The sequence below is a fragment of the Cupressus sempervirens genome, chromosome 1 (assembly GCF_028749045.1).
Source record: "Cupressus sempervirens isolate cs-2001-9-10 chromosome 1, ASM2874904v1, whole genome shotgun sequence".
NCBI classification, from domain to species: Eukaryota; Viridiplantae; Streptophyta; class Pinopsida; order Cupressales; family Cupressaceae; genus Cupressus; species Cupressus sempervirens.
The window spans coordinates 322,300,222-322,327,212 of record NC_143118.1 but is presented as its reverse complement, the minus strand read 5'-3'; the positions used below and the strand labels follow the sequence as shown (position 1 = coordinate 322,327,212).

At 35.6% G+C, this 26,991-nt stretch overlaps 1 protein-coding gene across 7 annotated transcripts in view; it reads right to left on the bottom strand.

Moving 5' to 3' along the window:
• LOC149577453 (uncharacterized) overlaps positions 1-26,991 on the bottom strand; it is a 45,269-nt gene that overhangs the window by 13,809 nt on the left and 4,469 nt on the right. For 6 of the 7 annotated variants that reach the window (XR_016363496.1, XR_016363501.1, XR_016363503.1 and 3 more), the window contains 7 exons: positions 11,693-11,766; positions 11,237-11,396; positions 10,964-10,988; positions 10,431-10,517; positions 9,748-9,919; positions 2,024-2,097; positions 1,791-1,860 (listed from right to left, as the gene is read on the bottom strand). Coding sequence is in view for 4 of the 7 variants with exons in the window: in XM_089823864.1 (XP_089679990.1) it covers positions 1,791-1,860; positions 2,024-2,097; positions 9,748-9,919; positions 10,431-10,517; positions 10,964-10,988; positions 11,237-11,396; positions 11,693-11,766 (662 nt within the window). In the remaining 3 variants the exon portion in view is untranslated. The remainder of the gene's footprint in view (positions 1-1,790; positions 1,861-2,023; positions 2,098-9,747; positions 9,920-10,430; positions 10,518-10,963; positions 10,989-11,236; positions 11,397-11,692; positions 11,767-26,991) is intronic. The other variant, XM_089823871.1, reaches the window with a different exon arrangement.

Below are 26,991 nucleotides of genomic sequence, written 5' to 3'. Positions count from 1 at the left end.
AACCTTGTACGGTCAATGTCGGGTATGTGGATGATAAAGCTATGAAATACAGAACATTTTCTTTCTGTTTGGAACCATTTCATTGAGTTTTGCATAAGTTAGAGCATTTTTGGTGAGAACGGTCTCAAACCCTGCCTAGGGTTTCCATAAACAGAAACAAAAACATCTCTCCCATTTGGTGAGGTGTAAAATGCTAAGTTTTTGTGGGAAGGCCTGTAATGATGTTGTATTTGATTCCTCCAGGTTGCAAGGCTTCAAGTATTGGTTTGAATAAGTTACACTATGACAATCCAAAAAACAGTCTATGACAGCCTAATGGGCAGCAAAAGGAAACATTGTTTAATCATATTCAGAGTTGATTGAATAGCCATACCGTATGATGTTGAAGTGTGTTGTGAAAGGGCTTTCAGACTTGTTCCAAGTTGACATGCCTTCAATTTGTGGTGTGTGTTCCTTTGATGTGCTGAATTTTTTCGGGAAGGTCTGTAATAACATTGTCTTAGATTCCTCCAGGTTGCAGGCTTCAAGTATTGGTTTGAATAAGACAGACTACAACAGTCCTAAAGAGACTGTGAATGACAGTCTAATAGGCAGAAAAAGGAAACACTGATCTATCATATTCAAAGATGATTGAATAACCATAGTGTATGCTGTTGAAGTGTGTTGTGAAAGGGTTTTCAGATCTGTTCCAAGTTTATGTGCCTTAAATTGGTGGTGTGTGTTCCCTTTATCCTCAAGAGGCCAGTCTTAATGCTAGACAAGGGTATATGGAGCAGTCATGCATAAAGTTGTTGCTTGGCCTTGTAACGAATCTGTTCAGTTCTTGAAAAGTTGTTGCTTGGCCTTGTAACGAATCTGTTCAGTTCTTGAAACCAATAGTGTTGTGGGATGTTGCCAACCTGGAGTAGGATGTCATTTGCATGTATGCCAAAGACTGTTGAAGTGGCCCTAATGTTGATTGGTAGAGATGAAAACCTAGGATTGCATTGGTCCTAGTTGACAAGATTGTGTAGAACCTTGTTAAGGTGTGATTGGATAAATTGATTCGATCTGATTTGATCAATACTAATATGCTGATAATCCATGATATAATTCAGATTGCATGATGTCTAAATATCCATAACGCTTGACCATGTCGATGTTCAGACTACTATCATCAACGGCAGACAGATGTAATTCGGGATCACTGATTGTGATCAATATTATATGTCTTGGTATCGCCGATCAGAACAAATGACTATGTTAATGTTGTATTAATTAAAACACGATTAGTTAAGGGTCATTCATTGTATAGACATGACCCTACGAGCCCAAAGGGCATGTAGAGTCATGTCTATACAATCAGACATGACTCTTTCCAATACTATATATATTGAGAGAGAAGATCGATGGAAAAGCATCAAGTCAACACATGTTATTACCTTCGGTCTGATGATATATATTCACCTGTTACATATAATAGAAATCAGTATCATTTGCTTGAAGATTCAGAACAATACTATTTGGTTGAAGACTAGGTCGGAATCACAGAAAACATTGAGATCAGAAAAACATTATATGCAACTGGTTCTTATAAGAAGATTTCACAGTAAATAAATTATTAGAACTAAAATAAAACTCTACCTCAGATCCAAGTTCGTTAACAGAGACACCTTAATATATGCTTGTAAGTTAATCTAAATACATAAATGTCTGCATGTACAAATAATAATAATACAAAAATACTATGAAACGTTAGATAAAGGTGAGAAAAATCAATATTTTCAAATTTAAAAGTTCATAATCCTTACAACAATGGTCATCCAATCTCCCTTTGAAGGTGCTTCTTTCCTTACATTGCACTTTTCTGTAATAGGCTCACTGTTAACATATAACGGACATCACAAGCATTAATCTTTCTCAAATTAGAAAGAGAGGTCTTGAAGATATATAACCAAAAGTATAAACAGTTCTTTAGTAGAAAAGGATACTTCTGACCACAAAGAATTATATTGAAGAATAATTAAAAATAAGTTCTAAGTACCTTCTGATAGCAGACCAGCAAAGGAAAACAATATAAAGTCCCATAAGTCCTGAAGCCAAGAGGCCTGCATTAGCCTACAAATCAACAGTACAAGAAAGACAAAAATGAAAAGAGGAAAAAAGTTCATTTCCTAAAGTAGCACCGTAGGTAACATCTACCCTATTGTTTGTCTTAAATGTCTATGGTACATTCATTCCATTGTGCAACCTTTTAAGAATGAAATTAAATGATATCAATTCTTTTCTCACTTAGTCATTTGCATTGAAGAATATTAAAAAAGCAAGCTATAAAATGGACACATAGATGACAATATTCTTGCTTATAGATCATAGTGCACTAGAAAGTCATTGTTGTTTGCTATCCTAATCAGATACATAATCATATGTATTTTTCATTCAAAATTCAAATTTCTACTCATCAATTATCCCAAAATATATATGCTCGGCTCATATCATTTAGTCATATCTGGATAGGAACAACTAAAACTATGCAGTTAATTGCTTTGTTAATAATGCACAATTGCTCAATATATGGTATAAAAACCAATAATTTGTAAAAATAAATGCCGCCGCCCTTTTAACAGCATTTAGTCATTTCTCATAGAACCAAAGAAAAAATAACTATTTGCAATTTCTGTATGTATTGGTTTGGGACAGTGCTGACAAAAATAACAGCTAGGGTTGGGAGAATGTACTGTTGTGGTTTCTATATTCAATTTTGGAAATCCTTTGATCTAGATCTGTAGTTTCTTTGGATCATTTTTGGCTGTGATTCAAGATGTGCAATGGCATGAAGGATGCATGGTTTCACAATTGCCTCTCCTTTCTGGCATGTCTTATTTAGGGGAACCCCTTTTCAAATGAATATATAGCAATGGCCATAGTTGGAAAACTCGCCAAGCCCCCCAAAAGTTTAATCGGGAAAAACTCGGCGATTTAAAAATAAAACTCGGGAAAAACTCGGGAACCTAAAAAACCGCTGAAATTTAATTAAAAATACATTTATTTTGCAAAATTTAATGAGAAGATGCATCTAATAAGTTAATTAAAGAGAATACAAAAGAAAAACATAACAGCTCTTACACTATGCCGAAGATTAAATCAGAAAAGAATTCCACAACCAATTTCAGAATACAGAGAAAAAACTTCAATAGATTGGTCTCACTGTGCATACAGCAGAGATATTAAATTGCGAAGTTAAAAGAATTGAAATTGTACTGATTTGAATTGCTTACAAACTACTGTATCAGTAGCTTCAATAAATAAAGAGAGGCAGTTGAAGTCTTGACTGTGGATGAACTAAAATAGAAGAAGATATTATTACCTAATGAATCTAATAAGGAGATATGTCATGCATTCAAATGCATGGAGAAGTCAGACAAAGAAACTAGCTACCAAACTGCAAGGAATCTAAAATTGTTAAAACATAACTGGACTCAGCGGAGTATACAATACACATCAAATGCATATTTAACTGAAGCTAAAAAAGATTAAGATTGCAATAAAATGCAGTTTATTGTGCAAAGTTGCACACAATGATAGTTGAATAGGCATGCATTCAATCTCTAGCAGTTGTTAATACATTAATACTTTAAATACATGCTAGAATATGCATGTCTTAATGTAATGCTCCACTACTTCCTCACTATGATATTTTTCTTTTGTGTTAGCATTTTATGTAAAAGTCAGTATGCACTCCATGATTGAAAAGACCAAATGAAATTATTTGACAAATTTCATAAGCCCCTTTTCGTTCCAGCTAAGCATTTCTACATTATCGAAATATATGAAGCATTGAGGAACAGATTAATGCATTTTTCCCGCTGAAAATTAAGCAAAAATCTGAAAATCAAGCAATTCACGAGTTTTTTGAAAAAGACTCGCCGAAAACTCGCCGAGTAATCGGCGATTAATCGGCAATTAAACATGGTGCAGCCGAGTTTTTAGACCCGCGAGTTAAGTGGTGAAAAACTCGCCAGGCTGAAAAAATCGGCGATTTGTTAAAACTCGCCGAGTATTCGGCGATTTTTCCATCTATGGCAATGGCTATTGGAATGTCAGAAAAGTGAACGTAATTGCAAATCAAAAGGTTCCAAGTGTGTACTTGGGGGTGATGAAGAAGAGTGAAATCCTAGGATTGAATCTAGAGAAATTGCTTGATATAATATCTATGTTCCCCAAGTACATGTTTGTGTGGTTTTTACAAGTGTACTAATCTCAGGGGCATTTGAGGATATGTGGGTGACTTGGTGATGTCTAGATAAAAATATCTATGCTTTTTGGGGATCACAATCTTCTACGCATACCTGTCCTGAGGACATGTTAGGGACATCCCCTAGCTATCACAATTTTTTTATTGCTCCCCTACCCATTTCCAAGTCCAGGACAATTAGGGGATAGATAGGGGATGATCAGATGCTTAGAGACATCTTAGATTTCCCTTAACCATCCCAATGGAAGTCAGCTATCCCCATGGCTTTGCACTTAATTATTTTTAAGAATAGATTCTAGATTACAAACATATTTTAAACTTAGTTTTCTATATAATTTATGACAATATTGTATATGATGATTTAACCCATCTTTGAATATGGTCCATAAGATAACTACTATCTGAAAATAAACATTAATAACCAATGCCAAAGCAAAGAATCTAGCCTAGTCAGGAGTAAATGTCTTTACACAGTGAATGTACAAGCAAACCATCTAGTAAGAGAGGTGGTGAAGACCATATGGCATTGACCAATGGAGGTGGACTCCATTCAAGACTTGGCTGACTATATGGTCTTCCCTGCAACTAGGAGGACAAACATCCACACATGAAATGATAGCTATGACTATTAGACTTCAACGTTATTTATTTTTAAGAAAAGATCCTAGATTACAGACATATTTTGAACTTAGTTTTCTATATATTTTATGGCAATATTGTATATGATGATTTAACCCATCTTTGAATATGGAAATTCAATGCATGCTAGCCCCAATATGCTAGGTTTGTTGTTTGAGTAGGATTTTTTTGTAACAACAGGAATCAATAACCATAGAAATAGACAAAATATGTAATCAAATCTGTTAAAACTTGCATTATTAACATAAGTAAACATGAATATACAACCTCTAAATATGCAGGTATACTAACAATATGTATATATACACATATGCTAACTTTATCAGTAGTAATCACGGTTGGGCTTCAGAAAAAATTTGGCTCAACGAAGAGATACACAATTTTAAGCCTTCAATCATTATAACATAAGTATTAATGAACTATTAGTATTATATGAAGTTTATGAATTATAGAAGCAATGAAATTTTGAGTTTGGACATTTATCAATTTGTTCAACTTTAATGAGAACCCTCAATTCAACTCTAATATTGTGTATTAAGGATTCTATAATTTATTTGATGAATGTCTTATCAATGTTATTATATGAATATTTGAAATTCCCCTATATTCTTAAAAAAAACAAATCTCTATTTCTTATATAGCCATCCCCTCTTCTGTCATTTCTTGTCCCCTAAAATGGCCTAAAAAATCCTATCTAGGAATGCATCCCTGTATCCCTTTCCAATTCCTACCAAAATCTTAGTGACATACGAAAATTTAAATTTCAAGTATTTGAGGGTAAATGTATAGATTCCTTGTGATTCAACAATCTCTAGAGGACATATGGAGAAATTGGAAAACCTAAGGAACATGTAAACTCCAATCCTATCCTCACTATTTCTTTATGAAATTTATGGATGAAGAGGCTAAATAAATGATATTTCAAGGGGTACTTTAGTTCTTCCAAAATGTGAGAATTGTTATGAAGTTTTGGCATTGTGACTTCAAGATCACACAAGAAAATACGGAGACCTAGATTAGATCAAGTTTTATGGCTTGCCTAATGACTTTGAAGTTAAAATGTGTTTGAAAAGGTTGGGAATCTAATCTCTCAATTTCATCCACTTCAAAGATGATTACAACTAGTGTCCTTTCTTATTATGGTAAGATGTGTGTGATAAAAAATCCAAAGCATTTTCTCCCTAAAACACCACTCTACTTTGAAGGATAAAATGGTTGAAACAAATAGATTTTAATTGCATTCCATTTTGTCACAAGTTCCGTCATGAACATGATAATCTTGCCAAGGAGTGCCCTTCCACCCTAAAACAGATGATTAATCCAGAGACAAGCTTATCTAAGGTAGAGGAAACTAGAGAAAATTTGAAGAAGTGATTCATTGTAAAACCCAATAAGAAAACGAAGTTCCAAATAAATCCAAGACAAAGTGGGAAGAATACAAAACAAGATCACTAATAATAATATGTCATTATGGTAGATGAGCAGGAGGAGAAGTTTGCTCCACAAACTAAATTTGAATCAGATAAAGATAAAAATATAGAGAATACTTTTATAAAGGAATGTTATTAGTAAAGAAATGGAGGATCTTTTGAAAGATAAATAGGAGAAAAAATAGAGAAAAATTGAAGTCTACAGATTTCATTGAGGATAAGGAAGAGTGAAAAAATTTGTCTGAACTTTGAAGGTCTAATTCAATCAAGGATAACATCAATCTAAATGTACCCAAAAAACTGCAAGAACAAAAGCAAGAGGGGAAGAGATAATCTATATAACAAAATCTTAGTGTTCTATAGTGAGTGACCACCCACCAAAGATGGACATTTTTGGAGATAAAGAAATCTACAAGATGGTGAGATGCTAAGGAAATGTCCAATTACCATTCCGCCACCACCACTAGGCAAGAGATGTCCTTGAGATGCCTCCCTCATAGAAATTTGGTTTCTTGGGCATCCCCTATTGATACGGATGTTAAGACAACCCTAGAATGTCCCCAAGGTCCTCAAGAAACTCAACAATGTGCCTTGAACATCCTAGAAACCTAGAACCATCCCCACATCTAGCACTTTAAAAAGGCTTTTTTTTTAAAACAAGCATTTTTCATAATTTGAACCACTCACCCTAATATTAATAATCTAATAGGTTGCGCCCTCACTGAAAACATTTTAAAGAATCTATAAAAAATACATAGCCCTCATCATTAGACTATTCAATTTCTAATTGTATTGTTAGTCCTTTGAAGAATGAAAATTTCAACAACTATTGAAATATCAGGACATTAGAGTTGAAGAAAACAAAAAGGTGATAACACTATGAAAATGGCATGCACCATGAAGGTCCATGTGGTCTAAACAGACTTAATTAGGCTTGATGGTGGGAGCTCTCTTCCTTTACCCTGCTCTGTATGACAACAAAATATGCACTAAAGGCATTATCCAGTCAACCCATGAGGGACTTCCCCTTGACCTTGCTAGGGTCATTGCCCCTAGACCCCTGCAAGGGTTGTTGCCCCTCAACCCCATAGGAGGAGATAACCCATGAACCTCACCAACTAGTATCCCCAAATCAAGGTCCTTGGTCCCCCTTCCCCAAAACCCATTCCCCTGTTCCACATGTTACTCATTGTTGAAAGAATGGCTTTGAATAGACTTCATATTAACTTGCAGGCTCTGAGATACATCATGAATTGTTTAATTATGAAAATGTTTAATTTTAAGGGCTATGATGGTATTTCTTCTTTTATCAACATTTGGTGCCTAAATGGAAACCTATGCTGGTAAAGTATTATATTTGATTGAAAAGAAAAATTCAAAATCCTTTTTTTCATTTTACCTGGAAGTGGGAGCTGCTTACATTATTGGAGGGCTCGTTAGATTTATTTGATATTACATGAACATCCAATTGCAATTGGTGAAGACAAAAGAAGAATGGATGTGATTCCTAATGTATGGAAAGGTGGGTTTGTGCTCTCACCATTCAAGACGAACTCAGTTAAGGCATATATGTAACATGCAATGAAGTAAATTGTCTATGCCTAATTCTTCTAGAGAAAGATCCATATGCAATCACTCAAGAAATGCTCTGTTCGCTGCTTCAAAAAATCTAGATTTATTTCACACAAAGACTGGCTAAGGCATCCTTATTATGGAAAATGGAGGGGAATTTACACAATTTCAGCTGAAATGTGTCTAACATCAGTTAGCCATCCTTCAACCCAGAGGTCGCTAGCAGCCTTTACATCCAAACTGTCTCAGTCAAGAATGTTCATCAGGAAGTTTCATGATTTAGTTGAAGATTTCAAATCATCAACAATTGTGCTGTTTCATAGCTCTTAGCAGTTTAAATTTGATTTATCTGCTTGAGAGTCAATGGGATTCATTCTACTAAATATTTGTAAGTATCTTTTGGCATTTTTTTTGTGTTTGGCCTTTATCCAGCTAACACAAATCCTCATCATTGTACATCTATTAAAAATTTTAGTGCAGAACAATGAAGCATACTAAAAATATCAATTTTGGTGGCTCATTATTGTCTTTCTATTCTTCAATCTCTATGTGTATTACAGTATTCCCTCCTCAGTATCTGTGCAGCTGTACCAATAGTTAATTATTTTTGCAATTTTAGATGTCTATTCTCCCTCCTGCAAACTAACTACTGTGGGTCTCTGGTAATCCTGACTGGTGGTTCTTTTATCCTTCAGAGTCAATTTGGTTTGCATGGCTCTTGTTTATGTAATTGTCAAACATGGCATGAGCTTCTTTTAGGCTATGGCCTAATATGATACCATACTCACAGAAACAATGGAGTTCTATACACCTTTTGGCTTTCGTTTTAATTCAAATTAAAGACTTACTGTCAGCCTCTGTTGCAAATGCATTTAATCTGAATGAATGGTTTTGTATGGGATAGTTTACACATAATTTTGGTAGAATTGATTTTATTTTTTTCCTTCAGGTCTGGTCAGGAGATTAAACTTGCACTCAGTTCAAATTCTCAAAACTTACTATTATGTATCTAGTTTTTTTATATAGTTACTTCCCAGAGGAAATTTGCTATGAATTTGTATTTTCCTTAAGTAAAGAATGATCTTTAAAGCTATAATACTTGACGAAGTTCTGTAACACATTCAAAGTCAAACAGATATTTCTCACAATTGCAAGTGTTGTCCACATTACTCATGCCTAAGAAATGTTGGGACCCTTAATGAAGTCTTGAAGACTGATACATAATGAAGGAGCTTTAGTGATTGATGAATCTCAAGACGAGATTCGTCATCTAAGGTCTAATACACTTTATGGTTAATAGAGATGCATTTTCTTTTCCTTTTACATGAAATTAATTTGTCTGATGGATTTTCTCAGCTTCAGTTTTGGTATTGATGCAACCATCAACTTTAGTAGGAACCTCCTTTGAATTTCTAGTAATGAAGTGTGCACTAGCACGCACACGCACACACATACACTAGCTTTCTAATTTAAAAGAGACCTTTGGGAAAGTGTTACTCAAATATATTAAAAAGATACAGTGCAAACAAGAGTTGACGAAATGCTTAGGCAAATCAACATTTTATATGAAAACTAGGTTCTATTTTGAAAGGTATTGTTCTGTATAGAGGCTGTCAGTCGTTCAAATGTGGATATCGGCTATCCAAAAAAAATTACTTAGGCCAGGACAATATTTAATCTGCTTGCTGCTACTTTAAGAGAATATTTTATTTCACTTTTGAGGAAACCTTAAAACTATTCACATCTATGGATGATATCAAAGAACATGCATTCTATTATATGTTTCCTACTTTTAAAAATGCACGATAAACTATAATGCAAAGCACAGCATGGAAGATGGTACAACTATTGAGTTGCCAGGTCAAAACATACTTTTGAATGAAGAGAGATGCCGGTCATTATCTGAAGAAGGATTAGCGTCCATGTGACAAAAAATATGTTGAGTGAACATGATGCCTTTGGAGCATACCATATGTACATCAATATGATTCCACACACAGAGGCAGAGTAGGCTGTTGTTGATACCATTATTGCTGCTGCGCGGCTACAAAGTAAACAAATCTCAATTACAGATAAATCATTTCAGGGTTAAAAACATGGTAAGATGGCAGAAAACAAAACTTGGGGAAAGATATAACATAAAAGTAATAAATAGATTACTAATGTTCAAGTCCTTCCATGATTTTAGAGTTAACAGAAGATTATGGGGAGAAACAGCACCCACTAAAATAAATAGCATTTCTTTAGTCTTCCAGCAGCAGGGTTTTATGATAAGCGGACAGTTGTGGAAGACTGAGAGCCATGTGATTTCTTAGAATGAGCTTGCATTAAATATTCCCCACAAAGAGTTGAACAATGTTGAAATATAGAAAAAATTTATCATCAATAATAATGGAGTGATAGGGAAAGAGAAGAAGCTCCCCTGCCATTTCATAGCTATTTAACTTGAAGCAAACAACTAAACTGAAAACATGTGTAGCATATTCTAAAGCATATAAAATATTCTAAATAAAAAGAATAGAAATTTAGAGATCATGGTGTAGAGAGAGAGAGACCATTGGCCAGCATCATCAGACATCCAGTGATCATTCCACCAAGAAATGAACTTGACAATGCAAAAAAGTTGAATGAGCAGAAATATCCTGACCAATAAATGAGTGAACGAAGCTTCAGCAATAAAATTTCCATTCTGAAAACAAGTTCCTTGTATATAATCCATATTGAAATTTCTCTAGTTATAATTTAAAAAATATCAAAAGAAAGATACGATAAACAAAAGTCACAATTTGTATATAGTTCAGTCTCTCTAATCTGTAAAAACTTAAGGTAAATGATCTCAAAGGAAGCATATTTGATGGTAAATAAATCAATTATGTTGAATTATTATAGATTTACAAGGACGAAAGGTAGTTGGGTGTCTAAAAGATGGCATTGAATAAAAGGAATTAAAAAGTTTCCCAGTATCATGTGATACAGAAAAAGAAGGAAAGAAACGAATACAGTATTCATGCTTGAAATTAGTCTATTTTATCTACTTGTCAGCTACAATGGATCTCCTTTCTTTGAAACAGATAGATGAAGAACATACCCTGCACCAAATCGTGCTGCTTCCCCTACAACAGAAATAAATAAGATAAAATTTAGCACAGAAATCTTGCTCAATTGATCGAATAATACAAATAGCTAAAATATGTTAAACACGCGTCAAACTCTAGAACATCCATTGCTTATGCATGGAATTAAACAGAAAACCTCAAATATGTGTTTTCAAGCTGACATAATGCACTAGTACATTTAAATAAAAGTTGAAAAAAAAGAAACCGCTTTTCTATATGAAGTTTTCTAGTAGAAGATAACTAACCATATAGTTGAATGACAGTGGGTGGAAACAGAAAAGGCATTATCATAAAGGAAATCCACATAAGTAATTTTAGATGCCATAATCCTGAATGCCATGAATCACGATAACATTGCAACTTTTTTGCTCCAAATGTTGTAATAAACATAAAGAAATGAAACATCTATATTCCTGTCAAGGATTACTTGCCGTGGAAACATAAATGTTTGTAATGCAAAAATGCAGAAGAATAATTGCTGATGTCTCATATTTCCTATGCATGATGCACATTGTCTGCTTACTTGGGAAAGCTTCTTAAATGTAAACTCACTAAAATATTTTTACCTAATAAATGACTCCTCCATTTTAATCTTAATCAACCACTGGATAGTAGGTGTGATGTAGTCACGACTAAAAATTAATCCACTTAGAAAACCCCCAGAATTCTCTTTGAAATGAAAATTAGCACAAAAAGGATACAAAGCAGCCCATGCTTACACGAAGAACCCCTTCTGTCCCTAAACAGTCATGGCCACCTTGACAACCTTTCAAGTCTGCACAACAAGCACAAGAATTATTGTGATAAGACATCACTAGCCTTTGGTAAAGTCAAAATATGATAATGGTCATTTTAATTTCACAGAAGTTGTAATTACAAACAGGAGAAAAGATTAAGAAACCAAAAACAGATAAAAGAATAATATTTTTTTAGTTTCATGGGCACTGAGTGTACAAGTGATGTCCTTATATATCATGGCCTGTGAGTATTTCCTAGAAGTACAGTTATCAATCATAGTACACAAATGTAATAAGGTTAGCTTTTTTGAAAATTTACGAGAATTATAGGCAACCATGCAACATAAGTCCTGTTGTTGAGTAATTGATTGCTTCTACAATCCTGTGGCAGTTATTATAAATTTTAAAGGTTTACAATATTTGATTTAAGTAAATGGAGACCACCTTCGGGGTTATGCTAAGGTGATTCAAGTTGGGAAAAAATGCAAAAATGTCAGACTAGACAGATAAAATGTTGCTATTTGAGAATTTAAAACGAATCATCTTAAGTATATTATTGTGTAGATTTAAAGAGAAGCACTCAACTGAGTTCCAAAGAATGGCCTCATAAGAAGCTATATGATATTGGAGTTTCCTATGGGTTCATTACTGCCACAATAAAACTTTGCCTCTTCAGAGTAGACTGCTTCCAAATTAAGCACGGCCTTCTGACTGTATAATGAGCACTTTGGAGCTAGTAGCAGGCTCCAAATTCCAGCCATATCTGGGATCTACATAGATGAGGTCAAACAATTCCAAAGTGAAGAGTTGCAAGGAGATAATAGTTATCTTATGCATTGTGTCCTGAATTTCATGCCTCCTTTTGTTGATGATGTGATTTTTTTAATCCTCTTAATTAGAGATTTTGTAGGAAAGTTCGGGTAATTTGTGATCCATAATGACCAGGACAGAGACACTGCATCAGTAGGAGGAAAAATTATGAGTTTAAAGCTCAGAAACATTCCAGAAAAACTGGTAAGACAAATTGTCAAATTCTGTCAGGCAGTCATATGAAGATGCCTGTTCCTTGAAGGGGTTGTTTGAAAACTGAGTTGCTAAGGGGCAGTTAAGAAACTGTCCATGTGATGAAAGGGTCAGTTACATCCCAGTGAAATAAGCAAGAATGTGAAATGTACAGTTGGACAATTTCCCTTCAAAATCCCATTCTACAGATTTGCCTTGCCTTGCCTAGGGAGAACCATTCAGCATCTATTTAAGGACAGGAGGTTGAATTGGACCATTGGAGGCTTGGAAAAACAATCCAATCTTCCTGAAGCAAAAGTACAATACGTGAGAGAGTGAGAGTTCAGAAGAAAGGCAAAGTTCCAAGTAAAGAAAAAAGCTCTTTGGTTGGAAATAGTCAGTGCCAAAGAGCTCTAGGAAAATAGGAAGCACATGGATTTGAGTTTTCATACATAATTGTTTCCACCTTCCAAGAAAACTTGGAAGATGTTGATTTGCCATTTCCAGTTGGTATTCTTCATTGTGAAATTTTTACTGATGTGGGTTTTGTGACCACTCCAACATGGAGAATAAAATACCAAGTATTCTATCCTCTCTTGAACAAGAAAACCTCTTATGCTAAACAATATGGCAATTTTGTAATAACAAGGCAAACACAAGGTTTACACTACAAACTAGCGAATTTGTGTTGGATATAACTCAATTCATGATGTGATTTGCTAGTAACCATGCAAGGACTTACGCTATTCACTCGATGGGACATGAACTTTCTAAATGTGAATAATTTGGCAATTTAAGCTCTTCAACTATTCCTAACAATAATATAAAAGAAGTGCATAGAGGATGTGGGTTTGGAAGTCTAAGATAACTCTAATCTACCAATGCAAGAGACTATTGAATAATAGATGAAACTAAACCAATACTTGCTTCACCAACTTGGACAACTACGCAAGAGAAGGTGCTATCTTCCCCGGGTGCATGGATGATTTTGAAATTGCTTATGCCCATCAAAACTATAAGTCATGCAAATCAATGAACATGAAGAAATTAAGTGTTTGCAATGAGTTCAGCCTAACCTTGCACTGTTACTTGCAATCAACAAGTACCATAAAGTGTGAACTTAAGTTTCACCGTGAACCACCAACAATAATATCTTTCATCTTCTACTCAACTAATCAACAACTTCTACTAAATATAAGAAAATCCAATCTAAGTGAGAAGTAGGAAACCATGAAACACTCCAAATCATCACAAGTATTCAGCATGAAAAACAATGAATTTGGAATTATTTTGGCAACAATTTCTCCAAATCTCTCCCACAAATTATTTGAGAAAGCCTTATATAGAGGCTTCAAGTAAAATGGATGGCTCAGATTGATCCAAGATCAATAGCCCAAATTATTCTAAATAACTATGATTATGGTTTGCCTTAACTACCAACTACAAGCATTAAATGTCGACCAATGACACAGTTACATTGCTTTGAATTCATATCCTTTTGAGGATGGGCCAATAAAAAGTTCAATGGGTGAAATACATTAAATGCACTCCATATATCCACTTGGAATAACTTGGATATATCAAGTTGGAATCCTCTAATTGGTTGAAGATGGGTGGACACCACCTCAACATGTTTATCTTGTAAAATTCATTTTCATTCCACTCTTTCATCCTCCTCACTTTAGAAACCTTCTCATTGACATGTGAGGTTTTAACACTATACCCTATTACAAATGGAGACCCCCTCTTTTTGCTTTAGCAGTAAGAGTGGTGGTCTTAGGTGGTCTTGGTGGCAAATTTCAAGCCTATGAGTCTTAGAGATGAATTTGAGTGATTTTGGCTCATTGGGTAGTCAAGTCAATTAGGGATATGAGAGAGAGCTTGGGAAGCTAGTCAAGGATATAGAGTTAAAATCAAGCGATTTATGATGAAATGAGTTAGAACCTTTTGAAAATTCCTCTTCTAGTTTCAATTCCATCTTAGAAAGTCAAGAAAGTTTATGGTAGGTAACATTGATGGATGCTTGTTGAATCCTAAAATTTGGCGAAGTCTAGATTTTTTTAGAAACTCTCAAAATCTAGAATCTCTATTATAACTCCTATGAGCCTAAAACCACTCTTATACATCTTGACAATATTTATATAGAATATATCTTAAAAGTATAAGTTGATGTAACTTAAATGTCATATTATATATAAATTATTTCACCTTGCAAGCTGAAGAGACTGAAGTAGGCAAAATGGAGTTAACTTGCAAAATGGAAAAATCCCAAAAGGTGTGAACCTGACCATGTCTTAGGACTTTGACTCTTGACAACCCTCAAAATTTTGCCCAAGTTTACATGATTTTCAAGTGACTACAAGGTGAGATTCAAGTGCAAACTAATGAAAGGGGGCAATAACAGAGATGATTAATCAAGAAAAAGTAATCCCTAGAGGAGGTTGGAATCTACCCATGTCTCAGGATTCCTAATCCTGATCGCTATCAAATGTATGCCTCCTTTCCTTGTAAAAATCTCAAAATACCCTAGAATTCCACCCAAGCCTAAAGGCAATCCAAGGTGAGATTTCAACTCCAAGTTGATAGGGGTGATGAAAAATGTGGATGAAAGATGAAAATCAATCAAATAGCTTGGAGATGGGTGATCAAAATTTGAGAAGAATATGGATTGAGAATTAGATAGTGATGAAAATGAAGCTGCAAACCACTGAAAACCATAGGAGTGAGCCTCAAAATTTGAATTGAAAACAGGAAGAGAGGAGACAAAATCATGTAGAACACCTATTCCTGACACTGGGTTGGATTCCGACCTCCTGTCAAGATTCAAAATCCTAACACCCCCCAAATCTCTCCCATTGTTTAGGTGAATTTAAGTGGCCAAAGGGGGAAAAATTCAGATGCAAACTGATGAAAGGATAATGGAATGAAATGATAAGATGACTCGAGTGGAAATGATGATTTCGCAAATGCAGATTAATGCCAAAAAGCCCAATGCAATCAGATGGAAATGGGAGAATTTTATCAAAACAGAGAGCTAAGGATAGAAGACCAAGTGAAACTAGTCAAGTCTTGAAGATTTGCAAAATCAAGTAGATGGAAAGACGATCCGGAGAGGAGGTCAGAAACCGATCATCTCTCAGGATTCACAATCTCAAGAGGCCTTGAAATTCCACCTTGATTTCTTGATTAAATCTCGCCTTGATTTCTTGATTAAATCTTGACAATTTCAAAATCCCACCAAAGTAAGCAGGCTATTCAATGAAAAAATTAAACTCAAAGCTGGTCAAAATGGTGAAAAAATGAAGATTTGAGGTAGAATTTCTGACTTTTTTTTGCAAGAAGACTGAGTTTTGAGCAAGAAATGGATCAAAATCAAATGAAATAGGCTTCATCAGCTATAAAGGAAGATCACAGTTAAGAAGCTCTAATGATCAACCCTTGAAATGAATATGGAAACATGAAATGAAGATAGAAAGAGTAAAAGGGTAGTTTGATAATAAGTCAAGAATAATCCTGACAAAGGGTCAGATTCTGACCCCTTGTCAGTATTGTCAGGATTGGCAATCTCGACAATGCCCAAATCTTCGCCTTAGCTTTACTAATGAGGTGAAGTTTAATGTGAGAACAAGATATCACCCTCCTTAAAGGCAGATTGAACGCCATGAATGAGGTGAAAGAAAACGTAAATCTCAACATAAGGGCAGAATCTGCTCCCTTGTTAGGATTGACATTCTCAACACATGCTAAAACTCTGCCAGATTTGCGGGGCTTGGAATCAGATTGAATGGGTGGTAAAAGAAATCAAAACTATTGAAAAAAAATATTCAAGTCGACTTAATGTTGAAGGATAAAATGGTGATTTTAAATGTGATTTTTGCTAATTGAGCAATTCGGCCTCTTTAAGGACATCAAAATGTTTAAATTAAACCAATTTGATTGGCCAAGTGCAAGTCAGCCCACCAAGGAACATCACCTTTCATCCTAGGCACCTATATAAAGGGGGAAGTTGATTTCATTTTCACCATATCCTTTGTTTCTTTCCAGGTGCAGATTCAACTTGCAGTAACAAGGCAGCAATTCATTGGTAAAAAGGCAATTTTGAGAGAGTATTAGAGAAAATTTCAATGGTTTTGTAAGAAATCAGAATTGAAGTGTTCTAAAAAAAAGAAATCAGAGTAGAAACAAGGAAAAATCAGACCCTAGAGAGTTCGAAATTCAAGTAGAATCCACTTTGAAACCAAAACTAAGCATTCATATTTTAGACATCAGCCAGCAAGGTAAACCTTTGTATGACATGCTGATGAAAATCTTGTGAAAATTGAAATGGTGAAGTCACCTCATCTTGAAGAAAGGTTGATTTAAAGTTAAACCTAGATACATTTTCATATCACGAAGCTTTTCAATTTCCTTTATTTCGTTCATACTTATCATTTTGCAAGCCTGATACAATCTCTCTTTTGTTTTTGCAAGGTAACTATGTGGGAGGCAAGGCTAAATCGAGATTAACTCATTGCAGCAATTTCGAAGAACAAAACACGGATGGTATGTAAATCCTGTATCATCACGCCAAAAAAATGGATGCTGCAAGATCAAGTTCAAAGCTTCAAGCAATAAGATAATAGAAGACAAGAAAGATTAAGCTCAAAGTTGAAAATGCAAATTCAAGGCAAGATCAAGATAGAGTCCAAGAAAGCAAAGAACAAGGAGAAAGAAAAATCAGAGACAATTATCATCAACATGAATTTCTTTTGGAATACCAAGTTCACTTTGAAGAATCCAAGTGCATGAAAGTATCATCACTTCAAGATCAGAGTCAAGGTATCAAGATAAACATAAAGTTTGCAAGTACAAACAAGTTCAAAATATTGTCAATGAGAATATTTTCACAGGATGGAGAAAATTTGACAAGATGAAGCAATTTGGGAGTAAGCCCCAAAATTGAAGGCTTGATAATTTTGAGTATCAAGAGATATTTTCTCATCATCAAAGAATTGACTAAGTCTATGAGATAGGAATCTTGAGGTGGTGTCCACTTTTCTTCAACCAATCAGAAAATTCTAGTAGCACAAGTTCAAGCACATTCAATCACATTATGACAAATGTGCATGCGGAAGCCGTCTAACACCTCTACCTAATGTATTTTCTCATTGGCTCTCAAAACCATGTGATTTTCTTATTGGCCCACAAGGTCGTGCCTTCATGTAATTGGATGATAGTGTGGCAACCCTAATTAGGGTTTGTAATGGGTAGATCTTGGCCCTTGATCTTCAATTGATCTTGGCCCTTCATTGTATTCTGAAGAGAGAAAATTTAGATTAGAGTAGAGTAGGAGACTTGGAGAAATTTTTGCCATAATGCTATCAAAGTAATCATTGATTCATTGTTGGTCTTCATGGTGGATTACTTGTGTTGCTTTGAATTATTGCACGGTTTCTACATTTCCTCATTTTGGATTTATTTTATATTAAGTACGAACAGAAGTAGATGAATAGAAGGTATTGTTGAATGGTGATTACTGATGGAGCTAGTGTCCATACCTTTTGGTACTTGTTGATCATAAGTAACAGTGCAAGGTTGATTTGGGCCTAAATTGTAGGCATTTAACTTTTATTGGAAATGTTCATTTGCATTGTGCCTTCGTAGGGTATTTGGATGAATAGTGACAACATGAAAACTATTCTCGTATCCATAGAAAATAAAACCCTTCTATGCCTGTTGATCTCAAATTGGTTTTGACTAATGAGTGTCTACACACTTAAGTCATTTACTTAGTTCATGCCGAACAAGTAGTACATGCCGAGCACAGCATGTAAATAATAGAGCATGTCGAGTCCACAGTGAGTGCTGAGCCACTCATGTGCCAAGTCACTCAAGTGCCGAGCAGACAGTGTATGCCAAGTGATTCAGGAGCCGAGCAAGCAATGCATGCCGAGCAATACAGATGTTGAGTCACAGTGTAGAAGATAGTATATGCCGAGCATCAAAGACTTTAGATGCCAAGTGACGCAGTTTTGACATAGTTGTTTGTAAAGGCACAAACTACTATGTAAACCATCTTGGAGCCAACTTAAAGATGAATTATGATATTTTGGAGGTAAGGACGAATCTTAAGTTGGATTCCCAATACAATTACATACAGCCAATCAAAAAAAGGGAAGCATTAAGTGGCAAAATGGATGAATCACAGCCGTTGATTCATACCTAGCCCTAAGTCACCTATGTCTTCTTAAGGAGGACAAACCCTAAACTATCATAGTGCGAAGAAGGTGTATGAAGGATAAAAGAGAGAAGTTTGCATGTGCAAACAAAGCATTCATGGTGACTAAGGAGTTATGATCTGAGATTGCATTGCAGAATCAATTAAAGGAGAACAGAGGAAGTGAAGAGCATACAGCAGAGGGACATTTGGTCAAGAAGGATCGAGAATACATCAATTTAGAGGTGATTTGTCATCAAGCAATCAAGTGCTAACCGCAGGATCATTGTTGAATCATTCTAGCAAGTTAATCGGTCAAATCTCTTAACAGAGTAGTCCTAACAAGCTTTATTGAAATCCTCTAACAAGGTGCTTACTTAATTGTGAGTTAAAGTCCTTTAGCAAGACACACTTCTAATAGGGTGTTGAGATCCTTTAACAGGGTGAGACCTAAAGGTCTTTGTAAGCTTTTAACAGGGAAGACCTTTCACAGAGTAGATCATGTCTCATGATCAAAACATTGTAACCTTCATTGGATACACTTTATTACTGCAGTAGTGAAGATTTGTGGGTGTCATCCCCACCCCAATTTTACCTTCTCATTGGAGGGTTTATGGGTAATCATATCTGGTGTCATATGTGTGTGAATGTTTATATGTTTACATGATTTAGATGTATATGTTTTATATGTTATTTCAGTTTACTTATTGAATGTATGAGATGAATTTGTGGTGAAAGCTTTTATGGCTCACAGTTTAAACTACTGATTCACACCCCCCCCCTCCAGAAGTTTACCTTTCCTATTGTAATTCCAACAATTGGTATCAGAGCTTTGTTCTCTAAAAAAGAAGCTTTGCAGCTTTGAGGAAAGATCTTGGAAATGGAAGTCTACAAGTTGGGAAAGATTCTTGAGAATCAAGGAATTGAAATACAACTCATTCTACATCAACTAAATAAAGCAAGAGAAGAATTAAAGAAATCTTTAAAGATAAGGAAGGAAATTGCTATTGGAGAGAATGACACACAATACAGAAAGATGGACGCTACTAAGCTATTTACAAATGGAGACTCCAATGAGTGTGATGCAAGAGTTGCAGTTCTAATGGAAAATAATAGAGCCCAAGCTAAGGAAATCAGAAATTTCAAGTTAGAGCAAGAATCACAAGCCATACTACTATGTGAGGTGACTGAATAGAAGAAGAAAGCTATGGAAGACAAAGCCATGATTGAAGAAGATAAAAGAGTTTTGAGCAACAAACTGGAAGAGAAATTATCAGAACTAACCAAGATTTCCAACATGCAATTGGATACTCTAAGTCAAATGATGAATACCAACTATGAGCTGAATGTCAAGGACATTGAGATAACAACATTGAAGTTGCAGAATGAGCCAACATTGAAGTTGCAGAATGAGCAATTGCAAAGTGACCTAAAAGGGGAAAATGAATTTGCTGAAAGTTTCAATAAACCAAGTGAAGTCATCAAATACTTTGAGCAATTATTGAGATCCCCTAGATCCAATAATGATACTTCTGGACTGGGATACACAAGTACTGAAGAAGGAGAGTCATCCAAAACTGCTGAAAAAAGGAGCAACAAAGGTAAGAATTCCAAACCTACTTGTCATAATTGTGGTAAGAAAGGACATACTGCTAATGTGTGCAGGAGTAAGACTGTAAATCAGAATGTCAAGTACAAAAACATGGTTCATTGTCATAAGTGCAACAAACAAGGACATCAGGCACATAAATGCAGAACCAAGACCATGCACACACAAAGATTTGAAAGATATTGTTATAACTGTCAAAAGTATGGACATAGAGCTTTTGAATGCAGATCCAAACCCATGTGGTCATCAAATAGGCAAACAAAGGTAAAGAACAATGGCAACTCTTATAACTGGGACTATAATACAAAACATAGCTGTCATTATTGTCAAGCATATGGACATGTTCCTGAGAATTGTATTAGGACACACTTCAGAGGTGACTACAAGGGGTGGTTGAGTCAAACCACATGTTTTAGTTGTTTGAAGACTGGTCACATCAGTCAATATTGTCCAACAAGGTCAAAGGCACCTAGTTGTGAATTTGATAACGGCAAAGGCAAGGCAGATGTTGAAAATGTCAGAAATAAAATGAACAAGACGTGGAAGAAGAAAGATGATTACAGTACATCAAATGGAGAAGGGATCATTTCACCCAATGGGTTAGGTGATCACACCTCATCAAACTAAGCAATCAAGAGGTATGTGGGACTGATATTCATAAGGTCATATCATACATCAGTTCCAAAAGGATTTAGTACTGAAAAGTTAAATAAGCATTAACAAAGATGCAAGATGTTATTAGGAATCCAAGAAAAATCTTTAAGTTTTTCATGTTGTTGCCAAGCATGAAAAGTTTCCTATAAGTGTCAAGTGAAATGCAAGAGGATGTCGAGCTAATAGACTGGCTAGTTGATGCCGAGCTCGTAATGGTTGCCGAGTGAATGAAATGTTAATGGATGCCGAGTGAGCCTGAAATTGGTTGATGCCGAGCTTACAGTTGTGTAAGCACTCAGCATTATTTGCAGTGTTTCATAAGGGTAATTGATTGATTTCAACTCATTTTTCATCATTTCAAAATCGAGAAAGAGCAAGGAGAGCAAGAGGCAATCTAAAAATCCATCCAAAGTGATTGCAGAAGATTTAAGCAACAATTCAACACCATTTTGTCAGATCTTGTGAGATATTTACCAAGTGTCGAGTTACGCTGTTTATATTTTCGTAAACCCTAGTTTCGCAAAATGGCATCTAGTTCAAAGAATGTAGAGGGTAAGGAGGTTTTGAATGTTCAACTAGTTAGTAATGAGGTTAAGCAACCAATATTCAAAGCCATTCCTGACATTGCTTACAAACAAGACGCCTCTAGTGCGTTATACATGATACCACCGAATGTTTTAACGTTCAAGATGTTAGGAAATGCTACAACTATAAAATTGGAAGTATTGGTGATATGGAGATTAGGCAGGCATATGACAGACTGTGTGATAATGGTATATTGAGGGAAGAATTCAAAATCATAGAGAAGAAAGGGTTAACACGAGCCCTAGATTTCCCGAATGTGTTCAAAACAAAATGGATTAGGATAGTATTAAGCAGGATACACGATAGTTCATTATGGCTGGATAATGGACCTATCAAAATAACCAAGAGGATAATCCATAGGGTTACAGGATATCCAACCCTAGATCGGCCTAAGACATTGAGAAGTGATTCAAAAGAGGTCATTGAAAAGAATACAAGAGCAGTGTGGAACGAGAGAGGCATGACAATTGATACCATCATAGATCTTTTATTAGACTTTGCAGTCAGGGTTATTTCACACAAGTTTTACCAATCCAGCATATTAAACAGTGTGCCCTATATTGCAGTAGATGTGAAATATAAGATTGTAAAGAAAGATCACTCATATGATCTTGCAGGAATTACAACTACAGCAATTGGTTGAGAACCTAGGAGCTATAAGAAAGACTAAGGGTGCTCAATGTAAATTTGGTTCTATATTGATATGCATTGTCTTTTATATTCAAAATACTTTTCCTACTTTTGGCACTGTTGGTTGGAAAACAAATAGGTTAGTGGCAGTACAGATTGGTGAGTTCATTGAACAATTAGGTGAGAATTTTGAATCTATGATGACAAGCTACTTTGAGGACTTTATGCAATGAATAAAGAAAAGATTAAGAATTTCAGTATCACTAGTGGAAAAACATATGATGACATTTGTTTCCTAGTGGATGCTGACTATACTTTTGTTCAAGCTGCTACACCAAGGGTAAGATGGTTGAGACCCTTAGGATATGAAATAAATGTGGACGAGGCCTCTACAACTATTACTACTTTACTTGCAAAAGAGGTAGATAAAAATGACAAGGTATTTGGAAATTATGAAATGGTAAAATCTAAAATCACTATGGAACTCAAGACTGCCTTTGTCATCAAGAAGAAAGATAAGTTGGTGAAAAAGTTGAAAGCCAAGTTTGGTTAAGGTGTCGAGCAAGAAGAAGAAGAGGATGAAGAGGAAGAAGACTCTCAAACCCAAGCACCACTAGCTTTAACACAAGGAATGGGAGAAGATCAGGAAGAGGAGGAGACAAAAGTTGTTGAAGGTGCCGAGGGAGAAGAAGTTGAGGAAGCACCTACTCCCACTGATCAAAAAAGAGGAAGGTCAAGTCACAACCTGTGACAAGGGCTAAGAAGACTGTCAAACTAGGTCAAGCCAAGCCTATAGCACCTACTACAAGGGCTAGTGCACATGTGACTACACAAAAGGCAAAAGAGAAGACTAAACTAGCAGAGCAGAGAGGTGAAGTGCAGAAAAGACCTAGGAGGAAATACATTGCACAAGCAGAATCTAATGAGGAGAAAACAGAATCAGATGACAATACCCAATTCAAAGTGGTGAGTCACAATCCACTGTCAGATCTAGAGAATCTATGTGAAAATGTTAAGAATAATGCAGACTTGTCTAGATTCTCTCATGTTGATTTTGATAACCTTGGTAAAGTAGAAAAGAATCAAGTGTAGAAAGCTATATATGCCATGATGGCAAACTTTAAGAAAGCTCCACTAAAAATTGCTAACACTATGCCAAAAAGCTTATATGAGAGAGTTGAGCAGAAATGGCATTATTGCTTGAACTTGGAAAGACAAATAAGGGAGACTTCACTTGCACAAGTGATGCCTGAACTAAGGCACAAATTGCTAAGGCTATGAAGAAATATGCAATTAGGTTCGTACCTAAATATAGAGCCTTCAGCATTTTGCAAAACAATATTGAAGATGTGGTTAAGAAGTCCACACTAATGTGAAAGATAACTTATGGACTTGCAACAATAAAGGAAGGAGAACAGCAACCCATAGAGGTCAAGGATGACGAAGAAGATGATAACAATGCAGGTACTATTGAGGGAGGCACACAAATGCAAACAGATGACAAGGCAACAGCTGAGACAAAGCAGCAAGAAGAAAATAATGTACCAAATACACAATTGCCTAGTGTCAGCCCTCAACATGTAACAAGTGAAAATACTGAAACAATAATAGTTAAGGATGTTTCTGACCTATCTACTCAGAAAATCAATCCCCTTACAGAGGAAGATCTGAAGAAGATACTTGATCAGTCTCCACTACAAGCAAAACTATGTGATAATCTTGTATTGATGAGTGTAGATGAATTGCAGAAACAAGTGACTGAAACAACAAGGGAAGAGGCGAATACAAAAGAACCACCTACTATTGTCCCTCAAGTCACTAATGTACAACCTTTGGATAAAACACCTAAAGCTACATCATAAAAGGTTGATACAGTTAAGAAGAATACAGTGGAAACCCAAGCCACTACAGAAACGCAGAGTGGAACAGGTTAGATAGACTTATCTGCACCTACAGCACAAGATCAAGGTGCATCACAAGGCATTGTGGCAGAACAAGACAAGCCTGAAGAGACAAAGTTGACACCTAAGGTGAAGGAGCAAGTAGCAATACAGGCCCTGGTAACTTTACCAGAATTTGAAACACCTTCAAGTCATACTCTTTAGAAGCCGAGCACAGATGCAACACCATTGCAGATTTCAGTGTTGAGTACAAGATCCTCAAAGGCAAAAGAAGTGATACAATATGGAGATGTAAGCCTTGATGAAGAGATTGTGTTACCAAAGTATGACTTTGACACAATGACCATAGAGCAGATGGGCATATTGCGACAAGCTCTAGCAAGAAAGAAGCATCAGGAACTACTCAGAAGGGAGCACAGGCAAAAGCAGGCATTGTTGGATATCAAACACATCTTTTTAGATGCATTTAGTCTACCTACTCCAGATGAGACAAAGCCACTCATTGAACAACAGACAAATATAGTGGAAAAGGTGAGTGATGCAAACCTTGACACAAATGCAAAATTGTTAGAATGGTCAGAAAAGAAATTTCAGAATAAAGTGAATGAGAAAATATCAGGTGACATGGCACTCACACAAGTTGCATTGGCAACTAAGGTTGAAAGTGTGAAGAAGGTACTTGAGAACATTTTCTCACTGTACACAAAACTGTGCAATCCAACACTCTTCACACAAGAGACCAGAAATCACATTTAGAGTCTGGAAAGCCAAATTAATGCATCAAGTGCAAAGCTACCTATGAATCTAGCTCAAAGTGAGAAGCACTTGAGAACTTTGCTACAAACCCATAGTTAGTTAGTTGCATTATCAGCAGAAGAAGCCAATATAAGGGCAAAACTGATTAGCATCCAAACAACACTCACCCCACACATGGAAATTTTGCACAAGGAATTAGGCTACACTGAAACACTTATGAAGAAAGACCCAAATCTTTCAACATTAGATGGCCTAGTCCACCTTGTTGTTGAGCTGGCTATCCAAATCAAGTCTTTGGATGTAGCATGTGAAAATTGGGATGCAATTCTCAAGATTATACTGAATGTCCATAAATCTTTTCTGGACAAACACACTATTAGTGTATAGCCCATTGACATAAATGTCAAAAAGGGGAAGAGTAAGAAAAAGGGGGAGATATAGATTTTGGGGAGATAGAGAGTAAGAAAAGGGACAAAGTAAATGATAGAATAAGCTAAGGGGGAGCAAGTACAAATAGCATGAAGTTTTGGATACAAATTAGACCTATCAACTCAAAGAGAGTTATCAAATTTTGAGGTATATGCTATTGCAAAATTTTGAAATTTTGAAGTTTTGTATATAAGCTGAATAAGAGATATGTTATGCTCGTAAGATTAAGGATATCAATGCATGACCAAGTGTTTTTGACACTCATGTCAAACGGGGAGATTGTTGATCTCAGATTGGTTTTGACTAATGAGTGTCTATACACTTAAGTCATTTACTTAGTTCATGCCGAACAAGTAGTACATGCCAAGCACAACATGTAAATAATAGAGCATGCCGAGTCCACAATGAGTGTCGAGCCACTCATGTGCCAAGTCACTCAAGTGTCAAGCAAACAGTGTATGCTGAATGATTCAAGAGCCGAGCAATACAGATGTCGAGTTACAGTATAGAAGATAGTATATGCCGAGCATTAGACTTCAAATGCCGAGTGACACAATTCTGACATAGTTGTTTGTAAAGGCATAAACTACTATGTAAACCGTCTTTGAGTCGACTTAAAAATGAATTACGATATTTTGGAGATAAGGACGAATCTTAAGTTGGATTCCCAATGCAATTACATGCAACCAATCAGAAAAAGGGAAGGATTAAGCGGCAAAATGGATGAATCACAGTCGTTGATTCATACCTAACCCTAAGTCACCTATGTCTTCTTAAGGAGGACAAACCCTAAACTATCATAGTGTGGAGAAGGTGTATTAAGGAGAAAAGAGAGAAGTTTGCATATGCAAATAGAGCATTCATGATGACTAAAGAGTTATGATCTAAGATTGCATTGCAGAATCAATTAAAGGAGAACAGAGGAAGTGAAGAGCATACAACAGAAAGACATCTGATCAAGAAGGATCGAGAATACATCAGTTTAGAGGTGATCTGTCATCAAGCAATCAAGTGATAACCACAGGATCATTGTTGAATCACTCTACCAGGTGAATCAATCAAATCTCTTAACAGAGTAGTCCTAACAGGCTGTATTGAAATCCTCTAACAAGGTGCTTACTTAACTGTGAGTTAAAGTCCTTTAGCAAGGCACACTTCTAACAAGGTGTTGAAATCCTTTACCAAGGTGAGACCTAACAATCTTTGTAAGCTTTTAACAGGGCAAAACTTTCACAAGGTAGATGATGTCTCATGATCAAAACATTGTAACCTTCATTGGATACACTTTATTACTGCAGTAGCGAAGATTTGTGGGTGTCATCCCCACCCCAATTTTACTTTCTCATTGGAGGGTTTTTAGGTAATCATATATGGTGTCATATGTGTGTGAATGTTTATATGTTTACATGATTTAGATGTATATGCTTTACATGTTATTTCAGTTTACTTATTGAATGTATGAGATGGATGTGTGGTGAAAGTTGTTATGGGTCACAATTTA